Source organism: Sinohyriopsis cumingii, chromosome 8 (assembly GCF_028554795.1).
Source record: "Sinohyriopsis cumingii isolate HCF-2022 chromosome 8, ASM2855479v2, whole genome shotgun sequence".
Taxonomy (NCBI): Eukaryota; Metazoa; Mollusca; class Bivalvia; order Unionida; family Unionidae; genus Sinohyriopsis; species Sinohyriopsis cumingii.
This window is the reverse complement of record NC_142968.1, coordinates 21,804,620-21,828,203: the sequence shown is the minus strand read 5'-3', so window position 1 is coordinate 21,828,203 and position 23,584 is coordinate 21,804,620. Positions and strand designations below refer to the sequence as shown.

The following is a 23,584-nucleotide window of genomic DNA, read 5'->3' as shown; positions in this document are numbered from 1 at the left end:
GTCACTAACTGCCACTGTAGTGCCGAAGTCATGTGAATAGCCAGTAAGATCAAACATTTTATCGTCAAAGTTGTTGTTGTTGTTGTTGTGGGGTTTAACGCCATTTTGCAGCACATGATAGGCTATACATGGCGGCCAGTATTAATGGTGGAGGAAGAACCAGAGAAAACCCCGGAAAGAACCACCGACCCACGAGAAGCTACTGGCATGCTTTCTCACACTGGCTGAATCTTAGACTCGAACCACCTCAGACAGAGGTGATTATCGTCAAAGGGAGTAATGATGGACATATACAGTCAATGTAGAGGTCTGTATTTTTTCTTTATCTTTGTGAAAACCTACACAACACCAGTAGTACTAATGTCCCAGTGAGAAATTTTTTGAATGGGCTTCAGTGTAGGGTTGAGTACATGGTTTGTCTTTCCAGTTAATCCGTAATGCCTGGGGGTGTGTGAACGAGCTCTTTGTCTTTAATACTAGTAAGTGAGAATCATTTCCGGATACTTTTTTTAATTTATTTCTTTCTTTTGTTACAGTGTTTCACCAAGCCATCATCTGTTTATCCAGGTGCAGATGGTCGCAACCTTTGTTTATTGAGCTATAACACTGGTGATTTAAACTTCGTCTCAAAATAAATGTATTGTTTCTTGATGAATTAATTATATCTTTTGGTTTCATTCAATGGTACATAATATATATTTATTCCACATTTCCCCCAAACCTGATCAAAACCGAAATACATCTAGTCGTTATTATGTCAACACTAATAACAATGGCAGAAAGAATTAATACCAACAAAAAAGTATAATGGATTTCTTAAAGAAAAGTGATTAAGTGCTTGGAATAAGATATATACATCTTACCTAACTGTGCAGTTTTTATTCATTTCACAAATCATATACATGTACATGTACTAATAATATATATACATATTCATGTGATGTTCAAATATAAATTTCATTCACAATGTTTGATAGATGTGTATCTTTATTATATAAAGTTATTTTGAGAGGAATGTATGCAATATTTAACAAGATTTATGAATAAAGGATAAGATACAAGTACAGTGAGTATGTTTTTTCTTCTTCAACAATGCTAATTATTGACCCTGGAAACCAGTCCATCTTGAGAGACCACTTTTGGTTGGCAGAAGGGGTAGTCTCTCATAACAGGTTTTAAAGTACTACAAAAAACTACAAGGGAGGGCATTTCTCACTTCTCACGTGATCTTTTTAAGAAGCAATGCTAATATTTCAAATTACTTTTTGCGTAGCATAATAAATATGGTACCGATGTTTAGCTCAGGCTTTCAACTTATATGCTCCTCCAAATTCTGGCCTACAATTTAAGGAATGCCAGACAGTTTTCCCTTCATAACACTCCACATGGCTATGACTGTGCCTACTTAATATGCAAGTAAAATGCATTGAATGGAATAGTGCCCTCTCATTGGTCAACCAAAATGATGCGCAGTGATAACTGATAACTTTATTTTCAGTCACTAATAAGGCTGCAGTATTCTTTCAGTGATACTGAAAATGCTTGACAGAATTTTTTAAACACTACCATTTAAATATGGTGTTCAAGCAAGAAGCTTATTTACAATCATCTGGTTTTCAAGGAAGTAGTAGGAAAAAGGATACAATAAAAGAAAATAAGAATTTTAATAAAATGCTTATAAAGTTTCCTTTATTGTGTTTTTTCTTGTCAAATGGCTTTTTTCATAATTGGTGACCAAATGTTGCAAATGGCAACATTATTTTTAAAGTTGGTAGCAATTCTGTGACCAATACATTGGACCTACTTGGAGCCCTGGTACATAACACACAGTTTACTCAAGATGTATACTTGGAGCCCTGGTACATAACACACAGTTTACTCATGATGTATATATACTTGGAGCCCTGGTACATAACACACAGTTTACACATGATGTATATATACTTGGAGCCCTGGTACATAACACACAGTTTACTCATGATGTATACTTGGAGCCCTGGTACATAACACACAGTTTAGTCATGATGTATATATACTTGGAGCCCTGGTACATAACACACAGTTTACTCATGATGTATACTTGGAGCCCTGGTACATAACACACAGTTTAGTCATGATGTATATATACTTGGAGCCCTGGTACATAACACACAGTTTACTCATGATGTATACTTGGAGCCCTGGTACATAACACACAGTTTACTCATGATGTATACTTGGAGCCCTGGTACATAACACACAGTTTACTCATGATGTATACTTGGAAAAAGTTTCATCAATATCTCAAGAAATTAAGAAAATACTTCACATATCTAATTTTTTCTCCCCAAGATGACCAAGTCTAGTCATGATGTACATCTGGCAAAAGTATCATGAAATATCTTCCAGTTTTCAAGTACCATCCCTAGCAAAGCAAGATGTTACTGAGATACATTCTCCCTTTCATGCAACCTTGATCTTAAAGTAGGGGCTCAAGACTATTATGCGTGTGTGTGCATGTATGATTTGGACTTTTAACGTAGCTTTAACAATTTTTTAGTCATATCGCTATGATGTCTACAGTGTGGCAGTTTATAGTGATGTCTAGCACTGGGGCATCATGCTGCATACATGTAGCATGATGTCCCACCAAGTCACATTACCCTGACACACGGCCGACTAGTCTTAACACTAACCTCTTAATGCTGAGCGCCAAGCGAGGCAGCTCTTAGTACCATTTTTGTAAGTCTTTGGTATGACTCGATCAGGGATCGAAATCCACAACCTCACGCATCTAAGGCAGAAGACTATTATGCAACACACTAACAAATTGTGATGAATAGCAGTACCAAGTTTCATTAAAATATCTTCAATGTTCAAAAGTGGCATCAATGACATGGAAACAAGTCACAGCATTACATTTTTCCTAGCTGTGACCTTGACATCAGTAGTAGTAATATCAGCCCAGACAGAGAAACTGGTCACAGAGTTACATTTACCGCTGCAGTGACAATAGCTTTTGGGCTGGAGAAACAGGCCACAGAATTCCATTATTCCTTGCTGTGACCTTAATCTTGAAGCCAGGAACCTAGGAACCTAACTAGTACACAACACACTATCTAGCCAATTTTATATATATATATATATATATATATATATATATATATATATATATATATATATATATATATATATATATGTATATATATATGCACAAATAAAATTATCTTTTGCAGTCGATAGATTTTCTTTTAATTATTCCCTAAATTTGCTTAATAACCTATGACTACTATAACAATGAAATATCTGGGATATAATTTGTGCTTACATAAATTTACATAAAATAACAGATGTCGTTATGACTCATCAATTTCTAGGTCAATACAAATATTTTCCAGTATCAGCAACAAGCTGAAACAAGCTAGTTGTAACATAATAATGCTAAAAGGTTTAATTCCTGTAGAAACAGCCATGTAAAGTTTCGCAAACATAACCGTAAATATCAACAAGTCATGGGCTGAACAAGTAGATATTTATGGATGGATGGAAAGACAATGCCATAAAGAAAAGCAATATCAATAACCAAAGAAATTTGTTTCCATACATGACTGGATACTAGCAGCTCGATAATCAGAATCTAGGCCCCTCCATCATAAAATATACCAGACTTCAAATCAGGCTTGTAATGATTCTGAACACTCAAAAGTATGCATTTTCTAACTCTGGAGTAAATCTCCAAATAGTTATTAAAAATGTTGAATAAGTTTCATGACAGTAAATGAGAATATTGGACTTTGGAACTGGAATAAGAGAGACTGATTGGTGTAGCTTATAAAATGATAACATAATTTAAATAAACATTTCAAATAAATATATCTTTAAACCTGATCATGCTTCAAGACAATGTGAATACATGCAATGAAGATGAATTCTAAACTTCAATTTTGTGCACACACATTAAATTCTGTGCCAATTTTATGATCTTAAAATTCATATTGTTTGCTGGATGCACAACAAAAAAATTGAACCTGTGCACATATATAAAAAGGTCATTGTTTATGTGAATTTTACCTGCTGTAAGTTTCACACCATCAGACACTTGTCCACCATCTGATCGATTGCCAACAACTTCTACCACCATGTTGTAGTAATCAGCTGATTTGTTCTTAAGATTTGGGTCATTGGATGGTATGCATCCATCATTGCTCACTGTAACATAGAAAATATTCTTTACCAATAACAAAAATACTGATTCTTCCAAACTTTTCTGAAAAAGAAACAATCTGCACCACATATAGACTGGAGTTTTTAGAGAAAATACTTCATAAATGTTGCTATACTCTTATCCTAGTATGTTTTCTTGCAGTACCTTTTTTATTTTTTCTTTCCATCAAAAATTATACAGTGCAATGCTGTTACAGTGAACAAAAATAAATAAGACATGGAACAGAGTGAACTGACTGATTAAGCATTATAAATGCTTTATAAAAGTGGTACAATAAACTAAAATTATTATCAGTACATTAAGATCCCTGCTTACAATAAATGATTTATAACAGTGGTATAATAAACTAAAGTTATTATCAGTACATTAAGATCCCTGCTTTTAATAAATGATTTATAACAGTGGTATAATAAACTAAAGTTATTATCAGTACACTAACTTCCCTGCTTACAATAAATAATTGATAACAGTGGTATAATAAAATAAAGTTATTATCAGTGCATTAAGATCCCTGCTTTCAATAAATGATTTATAACAGTGGTATAATAAACTAAAGTTATTATCAGAACATTAAGATCCTTGCTTACAATGAATGATTTATAAGAGTGGTATAATAAAGTAAAGTTATTACAGTACATTAAGATCCTTGCTTACAATGAATGATTTATAACAGTGGTATAATAAAGTTATTATCAGTACATTAAGATCCCTGCTTTCAATAAATGATTTATAACAGTGGTATAATAAACTAAAGTTATTATCAGTACATTAAGATCCTTGCTTACAATGAATGATTTATAAAAGTGGTATAATAAAGTTATTACAGTACATTAAGATCCTTGCTTACAATGAATGATTTATAAGAGTGGTATAATAAAGTTATTATCAGTACATTAAGATCCTTGCTTACAATGAATGATTTATAACAGTGGTATAATAAAGTTATTACAGTACATTAACATCCCTGCTTTTAATAAATGATTTATAACAGTGGTATAATAAACTAAAGTTATTATCAGTACATTAAGATCCTTGCTTACAATGAATGATTTATAACAGTGGTATAATAAACTAAAGTTATTATCAGTACATTAAGATCCTTGCTTACAATGAATGATTTATAACAGTGGTATAATAAAGTTATTATCAGTACATTAAGATCCCTGCTTTCAATAAATGATTTATAACAGTGGTATAATAAACTAAAGTTATTATCAGTACATTAAGATCCTTGCTTACAATGAATGATTTATAACAGTGGTATAATAAACGAAAGTTATTATCAGTACATTAAGATCCTTGCTTACAATGAATGATTTATAACAGTGGTATAATAAAGTTATTATCAGTACATTAAGATCCCTGCTTTCAATAAATGATTATAACAGTGGTATAATAAACTAAAGTTATTATCAGTGCATTAAGATCCCTGCTTTTAATAAATGATTTATAACAGTGGTATAATAAACTAAAGTTATTATCAGTACATTAAGATCCTTGCTTACAATGAATGATTTATAACAGTGGTATAATAAACTAAAGTTATTATCAGTACATTAAGATCCTTGCTTACAATGAATGATTTATAACAGTGGTATAATAAAGTTATTATCAGTACATTAAGATCCCTGCTTTCAATAAATGATTTATAACAGTGGTATAATAAACTAAAGTTATTATCAGTACATTAAGATCCTTGCTTACAATGAATGATTTATAACAGTGGTATAATAAACTAAAGTTATTATCAGTACATTAAGATCCTTGCTTACAATGAATGATTTATAACAGTGGTATAATAAAGTTATTATCAGTACATTAAGATCCCTGCTTTCAATAAATGATTTATAACAGTGGTATAATAAACTAAAGTTATTATCAGTACATTAAGATCCTTGCTTACAATGAATGATTTATAACAGTGGTATAATAAACGAAAGTTATTATCAGTACATTAAGATCCTTGCTTACAATGAATGATTTATAACAGTGGTATAATAAAGTTATTATCAGTACATTAAGATCCCTGCTTTCAATAAATGATTTATAACAGTGGTATAATAAACTAAAGTTATTATCAGTGCATTAAGATCCCTGCTTTTAATAAATGATTTATAACAGTGGTATAATAAACTAAAGTTATTATCAGTACATTAAGATCCTTGCTTACAATGAATGATTTATAACAGTGGTATAATAAACTAAAGTTATTATCAGTACATTAAGATCCTTGCTTACAATGAATGATTTATAACAGTGGTATAATAAAGTTATTATCAGTACATTAAGATCCCTGCTTTCAATAAATGATTTATAACAGTGGTATAATAAACTAAAGTTATTATCAGTACATTAAGATCCTTGCTTACAATGAATGATTTATAACAGTGGTATAATAAAGTTATTATCAGTACATTAAGATCCCTGCTTTCAATAAATGATTTATAACAGTGGTATAATAAACTAAAGTTATTATCAGTACATTAAGATCCCTGCTTTCAATAAATGATTTATAAGAGTGGTATAATAAACTAAAGTTTAATATCAGTACATTAAGATCCCTGCTTACAATAAATGATTTATAACAGTGGTATAATAAAGTTATTATCAGTACATTAACGTCCCTGCTTTCAATAATTTGCTAAGCTGGGCTTTAAACAGATCAGTGATGGAAGTCACAGTAAAGGATGGATATTCTGGATGAGAAAATGTAAGATGTCTTTAGCAAAATCCATTGTTGATTTGTCCGTCTGTTTACAAGAAATAGTAATAATAGTATTTTTTTTTAGATGGAACAATTTCTGCCATACAGTATGCCTCAGGGGCACTATTTTCATTTAGGACCCACTAGACCTTTGATGAATTTGTATGTAAAGTTTCATGTTAATCTTTCCTGAAGTTTATGAGCAGTAGCTGTAACAAACTTGTTTCAACAGACTGATGGCAGAAGAAAGGTCACTGCATCAGCTCCTCTGGTCTATGGCCAATATAACATCATAAAGAGTCTTCTGGTGAAATTACCTTGTTGATATGACTATTCATTGGAAAAAGTAACAATAAAAAAGATGACTGCTATGGTGGCCATATTGGTCATCAGACTGGCATCATTTCCTTTTAGGATTAACTAAACATCAAAAGTCATTTTGGTCATAGCATAATATCAATATAACCAGTCATCCCAAAGAAGCAGCCATAACAAGATTTTCAAGATGGCTATTTTGGCAGTCAAAATGGAAATCAGATTGGCATCATTTTTATTTAGGACCAATTAGACAGGATACGAAGTCTTTCGGTTAAAACCCCATTCCCTCAGGAGTAATAGTAAGATTTTCAAGATGGCCACTGTGGCAGCCATACTGAATGTCTGAATGCTAACATTTTCATTTAGGACCAACTAGACATCATATGACATCAGTAAATCCCTCCTTGTTGATACTCAAAAGGAATAGCAATAAGATTTTCAAGCTGGCCACTGTGGTAGCCATATTAGATGTGCAAGTGGCAACGATTTCATTTAGAACCCAATTAAATCGGATAAAAACTTCATGACAATATTGCTTTTCGTTCAGGAGGAGTAACAATAAGATTGTCAAGATGACCATTGTGGTAGATATGTGATGTGATTTGGCTTTTTAACGTAGCTTTAACAATTTTTCAGTCATATCGCTACGATGTCTGCAATGTGGCAGTTTATAGTGATGTGTATCAATGTGGCATCATGCTGCAGACATGTAGCATAATGTCCCACCCAGTCACATTATCCTGACACAAGGCCGACCATTCCTTAAACTAACCTCTTAATACTGAACGCCAAGCGAGGCAGCTGTTAGTACCATGTTTATAAGTCTTTGGTATGACTCGGCTGGGGATCAAACCCACAACATTCCACATCCGAGGCAGATGCTCTAACCACTAGGCCACCGGAGCAGTCTGTGGTAGATATCATGTCTGCATGATTTTATATAAAGTCTTTTTGTGAAAACCCCATTCTGACACGACCAGCTGCCATTCTTCAGGAGTAGCTGTAACAAGACTTTCAAGACAGCTGCAGTCGTGGCCATAGTGGATATCAAATAGGTACCAGTTCCATTCAGGACCAACTAGACATCTTAAGAAGCCTTTCAGTGAAAACCCAATGATAAGGTCAGCCATTAAAGAGGAGTAGCCATAACAAAATGTTCAGGATAGTCACTGTGGTAGTCATACTGGACATCAGATCAGCGCTACATTCATATATGACCAACCAGATCATGGGCTGAATGTGTGCATAAAATTTCAAGGTAATACTCGAAGTAATTTAGGAGCTGATGGACCAGTGCAACTAAACAACAATCCTTGAAAGTGGCTGGCAATTTACTGGCCAAAAGAATTTCCAAGAATTATTTCTTCATATTAAGTGCTGAGTGGTAAAATTATCTCTGTTTTCAAATTTGCTACTGTGAACATCAGATTGGCACCATTTTCATACAGTAGTCCCCCTCTTGAACTGTCCCCCTTACCAGTGGCCACCAGCTTCTTACGGCCAGAATCGCTTGGCACCGATGAATTTGTATTCAAAAGTACCCCTCAAGAATGGCCACCCCTCTAACGTGACCAGCGGCCAGCATATTAGTACAAAATTGTAGAATGTTCCCCTCATGAGTGGCCACTTTGTTTTTGAAATGTATACAGAACCTATAATTAATTCATATCGTGATGTAAGGTACTTAATCAGATTATCTCTACCATCCATACATGTCTCCCAATGTCAAGTTTCAGTTACTGAAAGAAGTGTTGACTACAAAACATGTAACATTTAGATTAATGTTGTATCGTTGTCAATAAAAGTCGACGTTTACAGGAAATGGGCTTAACAATGTTATGATAATGTTTTGGGCTTCACACATCTGTCAAGTTCTTCTCTTTGATAATTACAACCAGACGTAAATGTCATCATAGCCTAAAAATAGATTTGTGCATTAACACACACACAGAAATTAAGCTTGAACAAAACAGTACCAGACAAAGACCAAAAAATCACATGACAACACAATTATGGCTTCCTTTACAAAGAATGCATTTTGTCCAATTAACAAATGTTTCGTCTGCATAATTAAATCGCATACAGTTAGCAACATCCGAATAAATCATTACCAAACATTAACATGTCATCACATAATCAGAGACTATAAGACTTTAGAAGAAAGTTATTCTACTTGACGAAATAGGGGGAGATGGGGACTTGCCAAACAATTGTATGTAGAAAAGATTTATAAAAAAAAACAATTTTATGTTGAAAAAACTCAAATTTACAACATCATAACCAGTAAGGAGATTAGCAGCAGTGGGAAAAATGGAGCAAATGGAAAGAAAATTATGTACGTACCAAGATTTAAATAACATTTTTGAATGATTTTGCAATGTACATGACAATACCCGCTCGCATATCACGCTTACGTCAAGAATAAGAACTATTAATGTATATTCAGTTGAAATAAGTCTATTATTATAACAAGAAGAACCTTTTAATAATCATGTTACTTTTAAACGAAGATATTAAATGAAGATATTAAATGCTTTGAAGTATGTAGCTTTTTTACTATATATATATTACATATACTTCTCACAAAAAATTTACTTCCCCTCTGGAAAGGCCACCCGTCTTATAAGGCCACTTTCCCAGTACAGAAGGGGTGGCCTTATAAGAGGGGGACAAATGCACATGACAAACATGACCTCGTGTCAGACCAACAAGTGACTGTATAAAGCCTTCTGGTGGAAATCAGATACTGATATGAATTTCTGTCACATTTTCAAGATGGCTCCCATGAAGACTATCTTGTATATCAGATTAGCAAGACTTCCATAATGGAGAAACAATACATCATTAGAAGTCTTTTGATGAAAGAACAATATCAATATGACCAGCCACTCATTCAGGTGTAATGATAACAACATTTTCAAGATCGACATTGTCATGGCCATACTAGATGTCTGAGCTTCACCATTTTCATTATTCAACTGAGGTCAATTAGTAGACAGCCCCATGATTAAACAACCATCCCTTCTAAAGGAGTTGTGAAACAAGAATTTCAAATGGATACTCTGGTGGTCATACTGTATGTATAAGTGGCACCCATTTCATTTAGGACCAACTAGAAATATCATGAAACTCTCATTACAGCTATTCCATTCATAAGAAGTAGCAATAATTTAAATGGCTGCTGTGATGGCCATATTGGTTATCAGATTGGCATCAGTTTCAAGTGTTTTAGTAAAGAACTCATGTTGATATAAGACCATCCATTCAGGACGAGTAGTAGCGATAAGATTTTCAAGATGGCTACAGTGGCAGCTATACTGGACATCAGATTGGTACCTGTTTTATTTAGGACCAACCAGACATCATAAAATGTGTTCTGGTGAAAACCCTTGTCAATTTAATTTTCTGTTCAGAAGTAGCAGCAATAATGGGATTTTCAAGATGGCTGCTATGATAGCCATATTGGTTGTCGAATAGATACTATTTTCATTTAGGATCAAAAAAATGGATCGCGTCATCTTTTAGTGAAATCCCAATGTTGACATGTCCAGCCAATCAGAAGGGTTGATAAAAATATTTCCAGATAGCCTGTGTTGTGCATATACTGAATTTCCATGTGGCACCATCATCATAAAGGACCAGTGAGACCCTGGAAAGAATGTAGGTGCAAAGTTTCATTGCAGTCCTCCAAGTAGTTTAGGAAAAGCTGCGGTAAAAAACTTATCACCAGCATATGGATAATGGATGAAAGACCATCCCATAAACTCTTCTTACCTACAAACTGATCAAAGCCTAAAAATATACTGATTTTGGAATAAATATTAAATATAAAATTAAAACTGTGTTTGCATATCTCTGAACTATACAGCCAAGTAAATGGATTAGTTATGCATGAATGGACAATTGTACAGGAGGTTGTCCTATTGATTTTAATATACATATAAGTAAAACAAGGTTGGCCATTTGGACATGACTAAACCAGTTGGAAAGGATTTGAGTTCCAAAATAGAGAACATTTATAATTCAGTTTCTGAATCATTAAAATAAATTGTCCAGCAATATTACTCTCATAATCTGATGATAATGTATGTATTTCTCCTTGCACTAGTCAAAATGGGTGTTGGATAATAACATTGCTTTCTTTATCCTCTACATGTGTCCTTAAGATCTATCCCCTCATAAGCAATTTATTTCTGTATATGGCTAAAACAAATATGCGTGTTTCTGGTCAGTAGACCATCCCTGTTTCTTACTGCTGACCAAATTTTTTTTTCCCATTGCCAAAAGAAAATCACAAAAAATAACAAGACAACCCTAATTTTAAAACCAGTGCAATAGGAAACAATTTTTTTAACCTTATGAAAAGTGACCACAAGTAGGCAGATGTAAAATAATAGATTAATAAAAGTTACAGTAATGTCACATGAAAAATTCACATCTATAAAACTAGACAATTAAATGACGTAACAGACTGTAGTTCACCTGCTGATTACCATAATTGTTAACTACCTTAAAATGAAAGATTTTGGTGTAAAAATTCATTTTGTACTTTAATAACACTACCAAGTTATTAAGACACATTTTGTTAAAGTTGATGGGAAAAATTAAAAAAGTTGCAGAAACATGAATTTGTGTATGTTAAAGAGAGCAGCAATGTCCAGGCCTAGTTCCACTAAAATTCTCAAAAATTTCCTCTCAAATTGAGATTGTACATAAATTACAATACTTCAGACATTATCAATATGTTTGTCAGAAGGATGCAAAATCACTTTTTAAAATTTAACAAATGGAAACTTTTTGGATCTTGAAAGCAGGAGCTGAGGTGTTCCTCAGATTGAGGGAATTCTTAAAATTTCTTTAGAAATTAGATAATATTCCTTCAAGAAAAAGTCAAGATTTTGATGAATGTATTTTAATCCCTAATGCATGCCAAACCTTGAAAAAAATCATTGTTAACAACCAAGCATTAAAAAAGATGTTCAGAAATCTCAATTTGCAGAAAAGATTTTGAGCTGTAAGAACTAGTAAGCTTGCACTCCACTGTAACCAAGAAGTAAACTATTGAGAACTGATATGTCAATAGTTTTATTTTTTGGCTTTGTATTTATATATCAGATGAAATGCCAAGCATAAGATGAGATTAATCTCTTGGGCAATTCAGAGTAAAATATAGGGAGAAAAGTATTCTGGTGGGAGAAGGAGCTCTTGAACAGAAGTCCTTTGAAAACGAGCATGTACCATACCTACCATAACAAGTCATCTGAAAAACAAGCATGTACCATACCTGCCCTAACATGTCATGTCAAAAATGTGATTCTGCACTCTGAGTCCCCTCACATGATTGTTTATAATAGAAAAAAACAAACAATTTTTATAATCCTAATTTAAAAAACCACACATTTTTTTTTCCACCTCCATAAAGTGTACAGTCTGTATAAATAGTAATCTGTCCAGCTTAAGAGCTCTTGTAAAACTATCCTTGGGGTAGCTGATTATCATGGAGTCAATCAAAAGGAAAAGCGGTCAGAGTTAAGTAACCATAACATGGTACTTAATTAACTAGGATGAGGCTGTGTTCAGTCCTTAGAACACTAAATGTGGTAGAGCCCATTAGACTAATTTACATAGGTAAAGTACACAGAGTGGAACGAACCAATTCATTTGAGCCAGGTACAACCAAATAGATATGTGTTGACAAACAAAATTTATTACACATCAATACCTTGAATAAGAACGTTTAAGCCACCATTATTAAAGAATATAGGAAAGTCTGTGACAAGTGGCAACATTTGTTTTGAAGTTGGATTTTACTCCATATATTATGTGCAAATGTTCTTCGGCAGATAGAATAGTGTACAAAGGTTATGTGCTGAAATGTTGCTGTGATTTAGGAAAATATAATAAATACTAACTGCAAAACAAACAGAACTATGCTAAACAAAATCTCAGAACTCCTAGACATAGTCTGACTTTGTGAAGTTCAGCAGCAAGGGGAGCATTTAATTTTTTGCACACTATATCAACATTAGTCACTGTGTCAGCACCAACACCATAGAAACATAGATGCAGAAAAATTTCTATGCTGAGAAAATGTTCAACAAAATCTTCATGGACAACAGTATAATCTAGTCTCTGACGAGTACAAAGATGAGAGCACAAATGACATTTGTATTACCTTCAAACAACACACTCCCTCAAGCCAATGAAGTTGTCACGGAATGGTGTAAATGTTGTTAATTAAATACATGTACTCGGGTTTCGTTTCTTTTTCTCTGTACAACGATACCCGAGGGTGATTATAATATGGTCTATGTATTTCGAAATCGTGAGTACGATTCGTCCTGTGCCACACGTGCAAGGTGCCTTTGATAAAGAATAACGAAAATTCTAAAGGTATAAATACGTTACTACATGTAAAGGACCTTTACAATACTAATGGTTTTGTCAGCAAGCGGCCTGCTTAAAGGATTCGCACAACTCCAGCTGTAGGGGTAGGTAATGTTTTGGGTTCTAAGTGATAACTAGTGTATTACCATATTTTCCTTTGCATGTTTGTTGTAGTTTCTTTACATACCATAATGCGTGCATTTTTTATTCTTGTTGCGACGTAGTGCAGGACTTATATTGGTAATGTAAAGCTACATTTTTTTTAAAGAATTGTTTACTATTGTCTTATCAAGCAGGGTTAGGTTACTATTGAACCTCTGTTTTGTAATTGCCATTATAATATAATCTTTTTAACTTACCATGTATAACATCCTTACGTTATGTCTGTATCAAGTTTAGTACACTGTATCGGGTATATTTTCAGCTGAGTTTTTGATGGTAGGAATATCCGGGGTGTCCGGTGTTGTCAGAGGGTAGAAACATCCGTGTGTCCGGAGCGTTTAAGGTGCCGGAGCGTCTAATGTCTAGCGTCCGGAATGTCAAGAGTGACTAAGGTGACCCAGCCATAGAGCCGTCAAAGGACCAGGGGGACCGGAGGGTCTAATATTTCAAGTGTCCAGAGGGTCTAATGTTTCAAGTGATCATGGTATTCCGAGGGTCCGGAGTCTATATTGGTTGTGAAATTGATTCGGAGGAGCTGTGGAGCGGATATGGTGCACGGGTGACGGAGTGCATCTCCACACATGTATTTTTAGCTGTATGCTAATTTTGGGTTAGTAAGACCCAGTGTATTATTCAGGACTGGAAGGATAGATTGTATATCCGTTCTTGTTTAGTGACATAATTTCGCTACTTGAGCGAATACATTTTTTTTACTATGTGTAAACGCTTACATTGTTTACTATTTGAGTGAACTATATTCATCTTTCCATTATTGAATCATTTGTGAAATCATTTATCCTGTGTTTTAGGGTTACTGACCTAAATTTATTTGTACATTTTTTTTCATCTTTGAAACTGTGCGGTTTTTTTGTTAAATAGATCCAATATTTGGATTATAAATACGCACATATCTTCATCATCCACTACTCATATAAATCGCCACATTAAACCATATATGTGTCGTCAAAACGTGTTCTGTTGTTAATCCGAAATATCCCACCCGGTTATCTTGTTACAGAAGTATTGAGAGCAGCAAAGATTGCATCTAATTAAGAAAATATTCCACTGTCAAATGGATTTTAAAAACAAACACTTGGTATACTTGATTTTTTTTTAATGTATATGTGGTTGTGTGTGTGTGGGCACATGTGTGAGGTGATGATATTTGAAAATGTTTTACATCCACCAGTTATATTTGGTTTGTAGATGTATTAAATGCTTCAAAGAATATAGAGCTCTTGCTTGGTCTTTATCAAATTTGAATTTCCAGTATTTTTAAAGAGGCTTGTATGAAAAGTAGCTTATTTTCAATTGGACAATGTCACTTTGTTAGGTCACATATACTGACCCCTTTGTGACATTAAAACACACTTTTTGAGCCCCAAAACTCCACAACACTGCTTGGGAGTATGGCAGGTATGATACAAACCAGGAAGACAAAATGCAAATAAAGCAGAGAACAACTTTTATTACATTGCTCTATAAAGCTTAAACTATCAAAATACCAATTAAGGAAAACTTGTTTGGCTTATATTTGCAATTCCCAAATCTTCTGCATTTGAATTTAAAACATCATTCATGAGTCCACTCTGCTCTGCTATTTAAATGTGACCCAGCAGTAACAACCCCAAATCAGTTATATATATTACATATCTTCCTGATGAATTTTTTTAAATTAAAAATATTTCAAAATGTCACAAATTTAAATTTGAGTACATGTGACTTTCTGATCCATTTCTCAAGAACCCTAATAGCAAATGCCAAAAAGAAATACCCCCATCACACATATTTAAAATATGAACCAGCCGGCTGCAGAGTTTTGAGGATTTATTTCAAGCGATTCAGGAGGCTGTAGATTAAGACAGACAAATGAACAGATGGAGGGCATAACAGTATCTATCTGTCCATTGCCTAAGAATAATCAACTAAGTTACTCTTTTTATTTCAGGGCTGTTCCACTTAAACATACATGGTACCTACCCAGGGAAGGCAGTTTTTAAAAAATATATGCTAGGGTACTTTGATTTCACAGAGTTCATATTAAAATGATAAGAAAATTATAAATTTGATTTCACAGAGTTCATATTAAAATGATAAGAAAATTATAAATTGCATCTATGGGTGAGTACCTCACTTCAAAAGTGCCTTCCCTGGGTCCCATGTGTTTCAATGAAACAGCCTTCACATTGCAAATCTATATAATCTACACTACGGTACTTTCATAATTGCACTATTTTATCTATAAGATCTAAACCATTTTGTTCAACTTCACATATTCACATTATCAAGGAATTTTGTTCTTTTAGCTGTCCGAATAAGAGGGCCTAATATATTCATCTGTAACCTGCAAATTATACAACGTAACGACTCTGCTGTTAATCGATTAAATTGCAAATTATAGAACATAACGACTCTGCTGGTAATTGAGTGATTAAACTGCAAATTATACAATGTAAAGGCTGCTGTTAATCAAGGGATTAAATTGCAAATTATACAATGTAATGACTGCTGTTAATTGAGTGATTAAATTGCAAATTATACAATGTAATGACTGCTGTTAATCGAGGGATTAAATTGCAAATTATACAATGTAATGACTGCTGTTAATCGAGTCATTAAATTGCAAATTATACAATGTAATGACTGCTATTAATTGAGTGATTAAATTGCAAATTATACAATGTAATGACTTTGCTGTTAATTGAGTGGTTAAAGTGGTCTAATCCTAGATTAAGTTTCCTAAAAGATTTACTTAACGAAATTCTCTTTTCCTTCCATATTTATGCTTGTAAAATATTTATGGGGTTTTGTTTACTTTTGTAAACTGCTTAAGACATCAACCAAATTAACCCTGGACAAGTGTGGCTATTTAAATATGATATACAGTTATTGTAAGTGATTACAATGCACCAGATAAAACCTTGGAACAAAGGCTGGCATCTTAGAGCACATGCAGTTTCATTGATTCATAATAAAGTAGATAAATTGGCAAAAGTAGCCATGGGATTTTCAACATATTTAAAATTATCATTGGCTGTACTCGGTCGAAATTAAAGCTATTTTCACAGTTCTCCATGGGAAATTCCTCTTCTCTGTGTTAAACATTACCCCACCTCCATTTCATTTCTACACCAACATTATGCAGAAAAGAAAAAATCTATTATATATATTGTGTCTTGCATTAACCATAAAAATGGCATTATATTGCTAAGTCTGTGTATTTTACTTTTGAACCACAGGGACTCCTGACAAGACAACAATCCAAATATTATGTATATGTCACAAGAGGCTAATTCATGGTTACACAATGTACCAATTTTGCTGAATTTTTACAATGTGATTTAAGATAGAATATCACATTATTCGCATGATAATGCATGTGGATAATACATAAATGTCCTTGTTGCATTTATCAGAAGAATTTTTTATTTTTTTTACCAGAGATTAATATTTTTAGAAAGTAGTAAACTACATCCATACTAGCATCCAAAGTAGATATTGACTTTGCAAGAATATAAGCCTAGGAATAGCAACACAGTCAAGAATCAAGAAAATGGGATAGGCTATAATACATACGTGTGTTATTTTGTTCTGCAACAAAATCAAGATTATTGTTCAGCAACTATATAAGCTGCACAAGTAAAATATATATATGAGAGATTCCAAATCAACAATCTTTGCTGACACATCTCATAAATGATTTGAAATGATCATTTGCTAACATGACATGTCTGCAACATGACAACTTTGTGTCTATAATTATCGGACCCCATACAATTAATTTGCCATTATATTTATCCAATCATGTAACCATTCTGTAGTGATAATGCACCAAATAGTGATGTGAAAGTCATCTCCTGGCCTCGTAAAAATACTCTATCTGAAAGAATTTCCTGGGTCTGTAATATAGACATTACACCAATCCTCAATAAACGTGGTTTTTAACACATGGATTTGGGGTACAATGGAAGACATTCATAATGAAGGGTTGGAATAAATTATGCTCCCCCTGTCAAACCCTCCAATTATGGATCCAATCTATTTGCTTTTACTATACTTGTGTGGCAGCATTTATGAGACATTTAAAAGAAAATATGTGTAGAACTGGCCCCAATTAAAAATAAAAAGTTATAGGTAAAAACAACTATCTTTTGTCATTCTCCAAGACTTATTTGCAGAAAGGTTCTATTGAAACCTTACTGTCAAATTGGCCCAGAAAAACCTATCATTTAAGTATTATATATTTCAAAGGTAATAAGTTAGCTTGTTGTCTATTATTAATTAATTCTTAAAAGCAGTAGAGTGGAATAAAATACTGTTGTTGGATAAAACTGTACAGTTAAAAAAAAATTATATCACTGTGATAATCAAGACTGTTAAGACAACATCTTTGCAGGCTATTTGTACATCAACACCTTCAAGACTGGAATTCATTCCGAACACCAGTGAAATGGCTAACTGGGATTTAATTCACAATTCTCTAAGTTGCTTTTAACATGTCACTTCATATTCATGGGAAATAAATTATTTGTTGAATTTTATTAAATTTGTTGGATTTCACTTTTTTCTGTTACTTAGTTTAAGACCATAGAGTCATAACAGTATTTAAAACCAACAAGTATGAAGCCACCAATGAAAATAATTATATAAAAAAACATCTGTGCATTGTAATATACATTACCAAATACTTACGACAAGAAAGCTTGCACAGTTTTTCCTTTTCTGCCACAGAACCTGTTGGTCCAGTCAGAAAACACTCCTGCCATTTAAAACGCTCACAAAGGGATCCAGCACACTCCTACAACAATGATAACTATGATTAGCTAAAGCAACTAACATTATTATGAAGTTAGTCTTTCTTGCCAATGCAATATTCCTATTTGCCTGTTACATGTTTGGTTAAACATGACATGGGATGGACATGATATCACCTGTAACCAGTGTTCCACTATCAAATATATCCCAACCATCTAATTCAAATGATCGTGTTCCACTACCAAATATATTCCCACCATATAATTCATCAAGTGATCATGTTCTACTAATAAATATATCTCATCATCTAATTCATCAAAATGATTATGTTCACAATCAAATATATCCCATCATCTAATTCAAATGATTATGTTCTACTATCAAATATATCCCATCATCTAATTCAAATGATTATGTTCTACTATCAAATATATCCCATCATCTAATTCAAATGATTATGTTCCACTATCAAATATATCCCATCATCTAATTGAAATGATCATGTTCCACTACCAAATATATCCCATCATCTAATTCAAATGATCATGTTCCATTATCAAATATATCCCATCATCTAATTCAAATGATCATGTTCCATAATCAAATATATCCCATCATCTAATTCAAATGATTATATTCCACTATCAAATATATTCCATCATCTAATTCATTACATGATCATGTTCCACTATCAAATATATCCCATCATCTAATTCAAATGATTATATTCCACTATCAAATATATCCCATCATCTAATTCATTACATGATCATGTTCCACTATCAAATATATCCCATCATCTAATTCAAATGATTATATTCCACTATCAAATATATTCCATCATCTAATTCATTACATGATCATGTTCCACTATCAAATATATTCCATCATCTAATTCATTACATGATCATGTTCCACTATCAAATATATCCCATCATCTAATTCAAATGATTATATTCCACTATCAAATATATTCCATCATCTAATTCATTACATGATCATGTTCCACTATCAAATATATCCTATCATCTAATTCAAATGATCATGTTCCACTATCAGATATATCCCATCATCTAATTCATTACATGATCCTATTCATCAATTTCTACCAATAAATAATCACTATCATCAGCAGCAAATAACTCTTGAATGAAGATGCTCTGCTTTGACATAAATATGGCAGCTGTTGTAGAAAATATTAAATGTTATGAAACTATAATCATTACAATGAAATGTTTCCAGCCTTGCTATCTTTATTGTCTTGAATTCTTGGAGCTACAGGAAAGATATAAACCAGTAACACATTCACAAAAAGGATTAAAACATGTTTCTACATTAAGAAATTACAACTTGTGTCAGCGCTTGGGGATCAAATAAGACCATTTGCAGTAGAAAAGGTCTTTTGGAATTTTATTCATTCATTATTATGCAGTTATTTGGGGGTGAATCAACTTTATATATGTAATACTTGCCCACAGTTACTGTGTTGCTATATATTCTTACAGTGTTTCAACCAGGTTTGACAAAACAAGAGGCTAATTGGTACCCTTTATTTGATAATGTGGGCCAATTGTGTGATCATAATGTGCCAACCCTTAATAAAATTATATATATCATTTATGTGGTCCATTTGACATGTTATTTGCATAAAACACAAAATAAATAACCATCTTTACTATAATCCTATATGATGCCTAACAGCATGGAAGTACTATAATCCTCTCTTATGCCTAACAGCGTGGAAGTCAAAGTCTAAAATTTGATGCTACTCCAATATAAAAGTCATCACTCTTTCCGAAGTTTCAGCTTTCAAGCATTTTTTTGATGTCATGACAATTTTGTCTTTTTCTTCATTAAAAGCTTCACTTTCTGTTTGAATTCTGTCTTGGATTTTGTAGATTTAAAAGCCTGTTCAATGGAATATTCTTGTCTGCCGTCACTATGATGACTTTCACAATTGGAGCATGATACTGGGGTGATTAAAAATGTCATTTACCCAACATTTTACATCCAATCTTAGCGAAACTTTGCAATTTTAAAAGGATAAATGCCACTACATATCTGTGACTGGAAGCACATGCTTACAAGAATCACTGTGACTGCAAATGTTTCTTTTAGTCACAAATGTTAATAAAACATGAATGAAAGCTACCTTAATATGTTATATAAATCTGTTCAACATTTTTTTCATAAAGACTACTGCAATGCAGTCACATGCCAATCTTATTCTTAACCTCTCAACCAAGAAATATTATGGAACATAATGGGCATACAACTATTTCTGGACAATCCAGAGCTTAGCTATATATGGAATTAAGAAAATGGGGGAAAACAGACAGTCCAAGCATAGTGAACAGTGCAATCCAAGAAGATCCCTTCATGGATTTTGTTCATTTTCATTAAAACGATAATTATGTAATTTGGATATTTAATGACTAGTTGTATGCATCTGTATCAGATTTAAGGTAAAAGAAACAACATCTTGTTCATTTGATTTTACAGCATGTTTGGTGCATTAAATCTCTTTTCAGCTTGAACTTGGCATCTATTTCACACAAATCCTACAAGAACACATCCCACCTGAAACACCAGTTCCAAGTCCAAAGAGATTATTCCCTACTTACTCCAACTAGTAACAGAGGGTCTAGAATATAAAACAGCCTGATATTTTCATTCAAATTCCAACAACCAACATACCATCCTTCTTTGACAAAGACCAAGACTGAAAGGGCATAGAGTGGAGAAAGGAAGGAACTAGATAATAATAGCCGGTGAGTATTACATAATTAAAGCTTTGCTATAACCCACCAGCTACATTCTGATAGTAGTAATATACTACCTGTATTTAATTCATTGCTGAATTTGCCAACCAAGTAAGTTGGTTGACTGCTATCAAAGTGAACTTAACATTGTTGTCAGTATGGTGCTCTACTGCAGACTGGCGGATGGCCTTAAGCTTTGTTAGGCAGATGGCCTGATGCCTTGTTAGGCTGATGCAATTGGGTTCCAAGCAAACATGCCCTCAGTCTGGTACAACAATGATCAAAACTGAAAGTAAAGAACAATTGGAGAAAGCATCCCAATGGAGGTTAAAAAGCTGAGTGTCTTTCAAAGACTTCAAACAATCTCAGCAATGCAGTGGGAGGTGAAAATTCTTTTTTTAAAGACTGAAGAAGGCAGCCAAAAAAAGATCACATGGGAGTAATTAGTGTACACACCTTCAGTTCCAAGGTAGCAACAAATGGATTACAGCATCCAATGATTGCAAGGATTTGGGACATAATTCTGAGATAAGGAGGTGGTAAACCACATTTACTGCCATGTCAGAAGGTCCACACTTCTTCCTCCTCCATCGCTTGACCTGTGGAGTGTGACAATGATGAAGATCCCAAAAGAGATGGGTATATCAAGACCGGTTCTTCTGGAAACTCATCTGTGTCAAACAAAATTGATAGTTCATCATTCTGCCTTTGCTCTCTGGTTGAGATGAGACTCCCTCGATGCTCACAAGCTGAGGGCTGACACAGGAAGTGGTTGTACCCCTTCCCTTCCCTTAATAACATGGTCAAAGAAGCCAATGATGACATGCAGCATGCCCAGTATTCTGATTCATGGAGCTATGGCAAAATCATCTATGGTGTCATTGTAGGACAATGAGACATGATCAACTCATCACCTGATGGTGGAAGTCTTCAAGTCCCACAGGGGCTGAATGGGAACAAGGCCGAGTGTTTGATTTCTTCCTTAGACAGGTTATCAAATTCTGAGCCTGTTCCCCATAGGTATTAAACACAAACATTGACAAAGGGGTTTACTGAACCTATCTCAGCAGTCAAAACTCTGTGCTATGTGCTCGGTGACCGGAAACAGAAATGGCAGTTACTAATCACCATATCTGGTGATCTCTGATTGGTGCCCTGTGTCTGGTGACCAGTGACAGACATTAAGTAGCTGTCGCATGGGGCATCACATAGCACCTGGTGCTTGTTGCCCAATGACAGGTGACAGACCTTCTATAACTGTCACCTGACACATTTCCCAGAGTCTGATACCAGCTGACTATGAACAAACTTTGATGACTGTCACTAGACATATTACCCAGTGACTGCTGCCTGGTGAAAGACCCTCAGTGTCTGTCACTTAAACAAACTAACTAATGACTAGGTCAGAGTACCTTGTAACCAGTCAATGGGCAATTACCAGTCAGACAATGTAAACCTTAGTGGGGAGTCTCTGTTTGGGGAACTTGACTCTGACATAATAATCTCTCCTCAATTTAGACACAGGTCTACTTCCCTTGCATCAGGAGGGTGGAAGTCATTACTGGATGGTGGCAACCTCCCTCCAACAGAAAATGAAGAGAATCCCTCCCTCACTGGAGATAACAAGACAACTCCATTCCCTATTTCAATGATCCCACCTTTGTGAAAGCAGATAACTTCCACAGATGACTCTCTTACTGATGCTTGCGACTTCCCTACATCATGAAGTGCCAGAGACCGCCTGGGAATGAATGCAGTCTTCCAATGACAATGAGTGGGTCACTACTCTCTGTCCCTACAGGCATGGTGACTTTCTGGTCCCATACCTCATCTGGGCAAAGACAACAAACTAGACAACTGTTTTCACACACAGAGTACACACTAATTAGGTGGGCAACAAATCCGTATAATCATTTTTATGACTATAAATACATAAACCTTGAAGTATACTGAATAGTGAAAGAAAATATAAGAAATAAACAATGAACCAGAGTAAGAATTGGTTATGTAATACTTACCCTAACACCAGTTACTAACAGAAGATTGAAAAACAATACCTCTTCTTTAGCATAGTACACATACTCAAAACCCTTGAACTCAACAAAAAGGGACAGAGATAAAAAAAATTATGAGTGGGGAGAAAATAACAAAATAAAACAAAAAAGGATACAATCAATGGTAGAAATGTCCAAAGATTTGTGATGAAAATGACGAGTGCCCAAGAGACGCATGAGAACTGCACAAGTTTTAGAAAATGAAGGCTGATATTCTGTTTGGTAGAAGCTGACAAAG

General features: G+C 33.9%; 1 protein-coding gene across 5 annotated transcripts in view; it reads right to left on the bottom strand.

The window, feature by feature from the left end:
- Window positions 1-23,584, bottom strand: part of LOC149793122 (disintegrin and metalloproteinase domain-containing protein 10-like) — a 122,217-nt gene that overhangs the window by 26,021 nt on the left and 72,612 nt on the right. For all 5 annotated transcript variants that reach the window (XM_089967031.1, XM_089967028.1, XM_089967030.1 and 2 more), the window contains exons 14-15: window positions 18,468-18,573; window positions 4,051-4,188 (exon numbers count right to left, since the gene is read on the bottom strand). In XM_089967031.1, coding sequence (XP_089823157.1) covers window positions 4,051-4,188; window positions 18,468-18,573 — 244 coding nt within the window. The remainder of the gene's footprint in view (window positions 1-4,050; window positions 4,189-18,467; window positions 18,574-23,584) is intronic.